This window comes from Saccoglossus kowalevskii, chromosome 15 (genome assembly GCF_978046115.1).
Source record: "Saccoglossus kowalevskii chromosome 15, keSacKowa6.1, whole genome shotgun sequence".
Classification (NCBI taxonomy): Eukaryota; Metazoa; Hemichordata; class Enteropneusta; family Harrimaniidae; genus Saccoglossus; species Saccoglossus kowalevskii.
The window spans coordinates 19,796,824-19,806,541 of record NC_140655.1 but is presented as its reverse complement, the minus strand read 5'-3'; the positions used below and the strand labels follow the sequence as shown (position 1 = coordinate 19,806,541).

The 9,718-nt window shown below is 41.7% G+C and overlaps 3 protein-coding genes across 3 annotated transcripts; all 3 read left to right on the top strand.

Moving 5' to 3' along the window:
* The first annotated feature begins 740 nt into the window (after positions 1–740).
* Positions 741–3,176, top strand: LOC146734048 (uncharacterized). Its single transcript, XM_085508504.1, has one exon. It carries the CDS (start codon positions 741–743, stop codon positions 3,174–3,176), a length of 2,436 nt encoding a protein of 811 aa, XP_085364630.1.
* Positions 3,177–3,318: 142 nt separating this feature from the next.
* Positions 3,319–4,152, top strand: LOC146734047 (uncharacterized). Its single transcript, XM_085508503.1, has one exon. It carries the CDS (start codon positions 3,319–3,321, stop codon positions 4,150–4,152), a length of 834 nt encoding a protein of 277 aa, XP_085364629.1.
* Positions 4,153–8,672: 4,520 nt separating this feature from the next.
* LOC146734046 (uncharacterized protein F54H12.2-like) lies at positions 8,673–9,368 on the top strand. Its single transcript, XM_085508502.1, has one exon. It carries the CDS (start codon positions 8,673–8,675, stop codon positions 9,366–9,368), a length of 696 nt encoding a protein of 231 aa, XP_085364628.1.
* Positions 9,369–9,718: the final 350 nt, after the last annotated feature.

The window sequence follows — 9,718 nt, the reverse complement described above, 5'->3', positions numbered from 1 at the left end:
AATATAACACTTATTTTTCAGTGAAGACGAAACACCTCAGCAATCACCTACGAAAGATAGTGTTTATTTATTTATTTATTTATTTAATTATTTAATTATTTATTTATTTATTTATTTATTTATTTATTTATTTATTTATTTATTTATTTATTTATTTATTTATTTATTTATTTATTTATTTATTTGAATTTTATTACAGTGATACTGACATGGATGATAGTGACGAGAATATCACCAACAAGATTAATTTCAATCTTGTCAGTAAGAGAAAACGTTTTGTCAAAAAGTTTAAGGTGAGTGGAACGGATTGGGTTGTAAAAGTTTTGCATCCAAATGCTAATACGTTCGATGAAGTTCATAACGTATTACACGCTGCCTTTCATCAACTGCTTGAACTGATCACCTCTGACCTTGACGGACGTGACCAAATTCGCATTTCCATAAACGTACCCAACTTGAACTACGAAATTTGGCTACCATTTATACCGGTTGAGGACATGAATGTCGACAAGGTGATGTCCAAAGTGGAGAGGATTCTACAATCTTACCAAGATATATTCCTCGAGGAAAACATCACCATCAGGACGGTATCTGTTGAAATGCCCCTTGGTGCCGGCAAAACACGTGGGAGGAAGTGACAGTTTGACACGAAGATCGCAGACAGGTTGAAAAATTCCAAATCTGTCATTGAAATCGTTTCCGATGACCAGAAGTGTTGCGCTAGAGCGATCGTGGTCGCCATGTCACAGGCAAAAAAAGACGAAAATCCACCATCGATGTGGAGTACCATGAAGAGGAAAAAAACGGCGAACTACTCTATGCAATCCGTTCAAGCTAGAGAACTTTTACGGAAAGCCAGAGTCGAACAGGGACCATGTGGTATCGAAGAGATTAAAAAATTCCAGAGCGTGTTACCCAATTTCAGAATACACGTATTGTCGCACGATCATTTTGACTCCATCATCTTTGTGGGCGATGCCGCAGAAGGTTCAAAAGACATATATTTGTTTCTAAAAGATAAACACTACAACGTCATCACAAAAATGACAGGTTTTCTAGGAAAGAAGTACTATTGCACTAGGTGTGATAAGTCTTATTCTCACCGTTATGATCACATGTGTCCGACAGGGTGTTTGAGTTGTGGAAATCAAAGGGACTGTGTGGTTACACGATGGCAAAAATGCGGAAATTGTCACAGATTTTTCAAGAACGAAGAATGTTTCGAACGGCATCAAAAGTCGGTTAATGGGGTAAAAACTCTCTGCCAGTCAGTTCAACGTTGCGAAAAATGTCACAAACTCCTCAAATATCGTGATGGGTCTCACAAATGTAACGAAGTTTACTGCAAAACCTGCAAGTCTTTTCAGACGTACGACCACCTGTGTTACATTCAACCACTCACCGATAGAAAAAAGAACCAAGAATCTGACGAATCGATGGAAGAATTTGAGGAGGATGACTCAGACAGCCATGGTAACTACGTCTTTTACGAATTTGAATGCACGACCGACGAACATTGCACTCATATTCCAGATCTGTGCGTAGCGAGAATTCCACAGAATACGGACAAAGTGTTCAATGGTTCACGTACCTTGGAAGATTTCTGCGAGTGGGCATTAGAAAAAGAGCATAATGGAATGATTTTCATCGCACATAATTCAAAGGGATATGATGGAATTATGATTCTGAAATACTGTCACGATCACAATATACTACCCGAAGTCATCATGAATGGTTCAAAAGTCATGCAACTATACATCCGTCGTGCAGATATCAAATTCATTGATAGCTTGAATTTCCTGCCCATGGCTCTATCTAAACTTCCTAAGACCTTTGGCATAGACGAGTTACACAAAGGCTTTTTTCCCCACCTGTTTCCAAGAACCGCTGGAGACAGTTACAGAGGACCGATACCTGAGGATTGTTATTTTGACCCAGATGGTATGAAGGAGGAGGTTAGAAAGAAATTCTACACATTGTACAATGGAGAAGTAGAAAAGAACTCTGTTTATGATTTACGTAAAGAACTGCTCAAGTTCTGTCGGAGTGACGTACGCATACTCGAAGAGTGTTGTTTGGCATTTAGATCGATGATGATGGATCTCACCAAAGTTGACCCTTTCAGTTGTTGCATCACGATCGCCTCCGTGTGCAACGTCATATTTCGAAAGAATTTCCTGACTACTGATACAATCGGTGTTGTGCCTGAGAAAGGTTATCTCAGCGCCCAGAATCAATCCGCAGATGCTATAAGATGGATGGAATATGAGGCACACGTCAATAATACGCGTATTCAACATGTTCGTAATTCCAGAAGAGAGATGAAAATCGGACCTTATCACATAGACGGATATGATGCTTCTACCGAAACCTTGTATGAGTACTACGGTTGTTACTTCCACGGGTGCCCAAAGTGTTTTCCCAGAAGAAATGAAACGAATCGCAAGAATGAACTCAGTATGACATCCCTCTATGAAAGGCTACTGGCGAGGGAAGAGTGGTTGAAATCGAAAGGATACTCGCTAGTCACCATGTGGGAATGTGATTTCAAAAACCTGATGAAGAACAATCACAAAGTCGAGAGGTATGTTGGAAACTTAGATATCTCAAATCCTATCAGAGGCAGAGAGGCTTTTCTCGGCGGTCGTACTAATGCTCTGCATCTGTATTACGAGATCAAGAAAGGCGAAAAGATAGAATATATTGACTTTTGTAGCCTCTACCCATACATCAATAAGACCTCGCGATATCCAGTTGGCCACCCAACAGTCGTAACTAAAGACTTTATCGTCAAACCCACGGACTATTTCGGTATTATCAAGTGCGATGTTTTACCTCCAAGGAAATTGTATATACCAGTTCTACCTTTCAGGGTGAACAACAAACTGATGTTCCCACTCTGTTCCAAATGCGCGGAAACCATGAATCAAGACAAATGTCACCACAGTGTCAATGAACGTCAACTGACGGGTGTTTGGTGCACTCCGGAATTGAAAAAGGCTGAAGAAGTAGGGTATCACATCACCAAGGTATATGAAGTTTGGCATTACGATGAGTCGGCAACCTACAACCCCAAGACTGGAGAAGGAGGGTTGTTCACAGAGTACATCAACATGTTTCTGAAAATTAAACAAGACCTCGCGATATCCAGTTGGCCACCCAACAGTCGTAACTAAAGACTTTATCGTCAAACCCACGGACTATTTCGGTATTATCAAGTGCGATGTTTTACCTCCAAGGAAATTGTATATACCAGTTCTACCTTTCAGGGTGAACAACAAACTGATGTTCCCACTCTGTTCCAAATGCGCGGAAACCATGAATCAAGACAAATGTCACCACAGTGTCAATGAACGTCAACTGACGGGTGTTTGGTGCACTCCGGAATTGAAAAAGGCTGAAGAAGTAGGGTATCACATCACCAAGGTATATGAAGTTTGGCATTACGATGAGTCGGCAACCTACAACCCCAAGACTGGAGAAGGAGGGTTGTTCACAGAGTACATCAACATGTTTCTGAAAATTAAACAAGAGTCTTCTGGTTATCCCGAGTGGTGTCGCACCGTTGAAGACCGAACCATGTACATCCAAAGATACCACGAAAGAGAATGTATCGTCTTGGATAGAAGCAAGATAACCCCAAATCCAGGCCTCAGAACTCTTGCCAAGCTAAACCTCAACTCATTCTGGGGACAGAGACAGAGATCAAACTTTGGACAGAGCACATATGTAGAAACGTCCGCCAAACTGTTGGAAATGTTGATGGATAGTACAAAGAATGTCACAGATCTTTCTTTTGTCTCTGACGAAATGGTTCTTGTCCAGCACTGCGATAAAGAAGACTACATTACCGAAGCACCCAATACGAACGTTGTACTGGCTGCCATGACGACGAGCTATGCCCGACTTAAACTCTACAGTGTTCTGGAGAAATTAGGTAGTAGAGTCTTGTACTTTGACACAGATTCTATCATTTACATCCAGCGAGCTGGAGAATGGGATCCACCAACAGGTGATTATCTTGGAGATTTGACGAGAGAAATAACACCAGTGGATAATTACATCACGCATTTCGTATCGGGAGGACCGAAGAATTACGCATACCCACTACACAAACCGGACAAAAGTGGGAACAAACAGTGTGTAAAGTGAGAGGGTTCACCCTCAATTACAGAAATCAACTGGAAATTAATTTTGACTCCATGAATCGACTCGTTCGGAGAACAAGCGGCCCTCTACATATCAAAGACCCCGAAAAATAATGCGCAAGGGAGATAGAATATTCAATAGAGAAGAAGTTAAAACATACAGTTTAGTGTATGACAAACGGGTGATACAAGACGATTACTGTACCCTCCCATACGGCTTCTAAAAACAAAACAAAAAATATATAAATAAAAGCGAGGTCATCGTTTACCTCCATTCATCCATTTGAACCTTGAACAATCACATTGACATGGATTCTACCAAATCGGACATGGTTCTATCACTCATCTATTCTGCCTTATGCACACTACCTTATTTTGTTTTGAACTGGATGTTCAAAAAGTACATTGAAGAACGTAAAAAGAAACGCGATAACGAGCGAGGTCCTATTATATCGTCATGGATGCAAGATTGAAACACCCATTTACCTCTCTTGTGTGCGGTCCCACACAGTCTGGGAAGACGTTTTTAGTCAAACAGATATTAGAACAATGTGACAGCGTCATATCTCCACCACCAGACGTTATCTATTGGTGCTACGGTGAGTTTCAGCCAGCCTATTTGGAAATGATGAAGACAGTGCCTCGAATTCGTTTTATCGAAGGGATACCTCCAGATATTGGTAGAATAATTGAGCCGTCTAAAAGAAACTTGTTGGTGATAGATGATCTGATGACAGAAACGGGTAACGATAAACAAATCGCCCAGTTCTTCACGAAGGGATCTCACCATCGAAATTTATCCGTGATACTGATTTTGCAAAATCTCTTTCATCAGGGCAAGCAATCGAGAACCATCAGTCTCAACACGCACTACATTTTTCTATTTAAAAATCCAAGGGACGCATTACAAGTCAATGTTCTGGCTAGGCAAATGTACCCCGGAAACATTAAGTTTCTTCAGGAGGCATTCACCGATGCCACCCAAGAACCTCACGGTTACCTCCTCATGGATCTGATGCCTGACACCCCTGAGGAAATACGCATTCGAACGAACATACTTTCATCTCAAGTACCGATAGTGTACGTGAAAAAGGTATAAAAAAAGACAGTCTTCCACCATCAGTCATTTCATCATGTCAACCCGCATGCGAAAGCACGCTGATTTTCTCTCCGTATTGCACAAGGCCAACTCAAAACAACAAAAGGGGATAATTGCGGAGCCTCTAGTGACTAGATACAGTGTCTGTGCGAATGCTCGTTCAATGTGTTGAAAGGGAACGTCCAGCTATCACCTAGTCAGAAAAGAAAATTGGCGTTGTACGTGAAACATCTCCGAGCACTGTCCAATAAGAAAATTTCAGTCAAGAAAAAGAAAAAAATTCTGGTTCAGAAAGGGGGTTTCCTGACCGCCTTAATCGCTCCCTTAATTTCGAGCATACTCCCACCTTTACTCGGTCTTAAATAGATGGAATCAGTGAAGAAGATGGCTTTAGTCCCTGCTGAACTATTATCTACTATCCAAAGCCAGAATGCTCAAATGACGAGACCTGTGGTGAAATCATTGACTTCCCTGGATAGAGACATGAATGGCATAACGCAAATGGAAGAGTTGCCTGAAGATGAAAAAGTCAAACTGTACCAACAAGTTCTGCGCAAGTACTTGTTGTTGCGGGAGAAGAAAAACGAACCGATTCCAATCTCCGTTACGCAGCAATTACCCAGCGCTGTCCCTGTAGCTGATCGGGAATATCAACCCGACAAAGACGGTGTACCGGATAAAATTACAACCGAAGTCTTACAAAGTGTTCCTAGGAGCATGCAGAGAAAAGCAAAGCTTCTACTTCAGAAAGTTAAACAGAACCAACTGGTCGACTGGGGTGAAAACGGTGAATTAATCATTGACAGACAATCTGTGCCAGGCACACACGTCATCGATTTAGTCAATGATTTCTTATGTAAAAGGAAGAATTTCACCCCCACAGGTTGGAGAGAATTTGCCGAAGTTATGAAAATATCAAATGTTCCTCAAGACCTTGTTGGCAATACGGATCGGTGGTCTTACATGCATAGCAACACACTCAAGGGGAGAGTTCCGCAGAGACATAGACCCCATGTGGTTTCCACTCCCATTCATCCTCGACACACTTGGGTGACATATTAAATAGAACCCGTCGCACCCCCTCGATCTCACTTTGGTACAGTCAGTCGTGATGGATCCACGTTGTCCTGCTTTGCTTTCGTTTATCGAATGTATCTACTGCCTCTTCGCGTGTGAAATAACCACACCCGTAAATAATGACGAAGAAGACGGGTACCATCCTAGACGAACTGTTTTACGATGTCCAAAGTCCTGGAAGTTACGGGGGTTTGAATTCCCTTTACGCTGCCGTAAAAAAAACAAAGAGAGGAAAAAAGATAACCAAGTCGGACGTGGAGAAGTAGTTGAGTAAACAGGATACATACACTCTGCACAAACCCTCTAGACGGTCCTTTAAAAGAAGGAGGGTGGTGGTTTCCCAAGTTGACGAGCAGTGGGAGGCCGATCTATGCGATCTCTCCTTGATATCCAGATACAACAGAGGATACAAGTTCTTATTGACGTGTATCGACGTTTTTTTTCGAAATATGCTTTCGTCGTACCTCTGAAAGACAAGAGAGGGGGGAGTTTGGTCGAGGCAATTCGGAAAATACTTATTAAGAAGGGTCGTCGCCCTGACGTTTTGCACACGGACAGAGGAACTGAATTCACCAACAGACTTTTTCAAAACTACCGCAAGAGCGAAGACATTAAGTTCGTCACTACAGGCAATGAGACTAAAGCCAGCGTTGTGGAGAGATATAACAGAACCATCAAGGGAAAAATTTTCAGATATTTCACGAAGAACAACACGTTGACTTATCTGCCTGTATTAGACGACATGGTACGTTCTTACAACAATACCCATCACAGAAGTATAAATACCAAACCCTCACTTGTTACCTACGCAAACCAGAAAAAGGTCAGAGACATATTGTATGGTGATTAAAGCACAGAGAAAAGGGGGAGGAAGAAGATTTATAAACTCGGTGACAGAGTCAGAATCAGTAAAACCAAACACGTTTTCAAGAAAGGATACCTGCCCAATTGGACCGAAGAGGTATTCACGATTGTTGGAGGCCTCAATATGCAACCACCTGTTTACAAAATTTCATATTACAATGGTGAAATGTTGGAAGGTACTTTCTACGAAGAAGAACTTCAGAAAATAGTAAAAGAAGGATGATGCATTGTACATTGTGGAGAAAGTACTGCGCAAGAGAAAACGTAAAGGCCGTGTGGAATATTTCGTTAAGTGGCGTGGGTATGACGATTCGTTTAATTCTTGGATCAGGGACTTGGAACGTTTATAAATACCTTTCACACGATGACCTGATTCATTTCAAAGATCATCATGTCGGGGCAGGATTTCTTTTTGACGCTCCCTAGTAATTCTTCGCTTGATGTGTTCCCGAACAACACGTTGACAAAATACACTGTCAAACTACCGAGAACGGTTTCGTTAGATGGCAATTGGGAAGTAGCGTTGGCCGACATCCACTACCCAAATTCATGGTACAATGTTGTACATGGTGAAAATAGGATCTTTTACGATGCCTCACCCAGTCTGAGAGATCACGGAGAAGTGAAATTGAATCCAGGCTACTACAACTCGATCGAAATGATTTTAGACGTGATTCGAGAAAAAGGTCTGCCAGATGAAATACTGATGACATATAATTCGAGGTCTAGGAGAGTGACCATTGCGGTCGAAGAAGGAGCTCATGTAATCTTGATGGGCGGATTGGCCGAACTGTTAGGATTTCCCACAAATACAACAATTACAAACGAAAGACACACTAGTCCCTACCTTGCCGATGTTAGATGTTTGTATTCCCTCTACGTGTATTGCAATATAGTCGAACACCAAATGGTCGGTGATGTTTCCGTACCTCTCTTGAGAATAGTCAACATTGAAGGAACCCACGGAGATAGCGTCAATCACACTTACAACAAACAATACTTTCTCCCAATTCGAACGTCAACATTCGAGACTGTGGAAATTGATATAAGGTCTGATACGGGGGAGAAGGTGCCATTTCAACCTGGCCGTGTGATCGTGACGCTGAGTTTCGCAAAGCTCGTCCTTCGCTAGTGTGAAGAAAAAGAAAATGAACAGACATCGACCTTACACTCCCCACGTGGGGGAGATCGGCCGCACCTCTGTTAACACAAGGTCTGAAAGCAGTGGCAAAACCAGCGCTCGATGCCGGTTTGGGTATTCTAGGTGACGTTGTACAAGGGAAAAACTTTAAAAAAGCGGCTTCGAGTAGAGCAAAGACTGCGGGTCGTCAAATTACTTCTTCAGTATTGAGCAATTTATTTGGAAGACCCTCTCAAACAGGGCGAGGACGCAGCATCAAAAGGAAGAAGACAACAACGAGACGTGTCATTTCTTCCAAGGCAAAGAAGAGGAGAAGATCTCCGGATATATTCGACTGAACATCATGGCTTTTGTACACGAACACTCCTGCGAATGTGCAAAGACTGAACTCGATCTCTTTACTATTCCTCCGACACAGACAAGTATTGAAAAAGGAAGTTATGAAGAGGTAAACCCACTCACGAATATAGCCGATGGTCCGATCGAATTCGTAATACCTTCGGCCGGAAGTGACTACATCGATATTGGTTCTACGCTTTTGCACATCAAGGCTAAAATCACGAATGCCAACGGAAGTAATTTGGCTGCGGACGCCACTGTAGGGCCTGCAAACTTGTGGTTGCATTCCCTCTTCAATCAAATCGATGTGTACCTGAATGGAAAGCAGATTTCGGACGCGTCTCCTACTTATTCTTACAGAGCCATGATCGAAACGCTATTGAATTATGGAGGGGACGCCAAATCAACGCAGATTGGTGCTGCAATATTTGAGAAGAACACTGCTGGAAAAATGAATGTCGCAAACCCGAGAGCCGATGATGATGATGCTAACATGGGACTCAAACGTCGATACGCATATATATCGCTCAGTAAGACGGTCGACATGATCGGACGAATACATGGAGACATATTTTTTCAACCAAAGTATTTACTCAATGGGGTGGAAGTTAGACTGAATTCACATCGAATATTAAGCAATTCCTTCAAGTTTCGACGACAAATCAGTTCACCCTCTCGCTTGACCACACAGTGTAACTGAATAATGAATGGTTCAGATAATTTCTTTTTAAAATGAGCGGATTAGACCAATACAATGTATTGCATTTTATTATTCGGGCAATATTTGTAAAATAAATGATTGAATGTATTTATTCATTTCTTTCTTTCTTTCTTACGAAAAGCGCACGCTTTAAAGAGTGTTCCTCTTTGAGCACATCGTTATTTCCCAAGTTACATTTCGGTTGTCCTGTGACAATTACGCATATACCTTTCTGTAGTATATGTTCACCGAAACAAGTGTCAATATATGTAGCCCATCATCATTTTTTTTCATTCAAAATCTTTCTTTTACTCAACCTACAGTGCCAATTCTGAGGCTAATTTCAACGT

Bases quoted from the DNA above. Each gene is read 5' to 3' on its own strand.
- LOC146734048 (XM_085508504.1), top strand. From the start codon at position 741: ATGTCACAGGCAAAAAAAGACGAAAATCCACCATCGATGTGGAGTACC.
- LOC146734047 (XM_085508503.1), top strand. From the start codon at position 3,319: ATGAATCAAGACAAATGTCACCACAGTGTCAATGAACGTCAACTGACG.
- LOC146734046 (XM_085508502.1), top strand. From the start codon at position 8,673: ATGGCTTTTGTACACGAACACTCCTGCGAATGTGCAAAGACTGAACTC.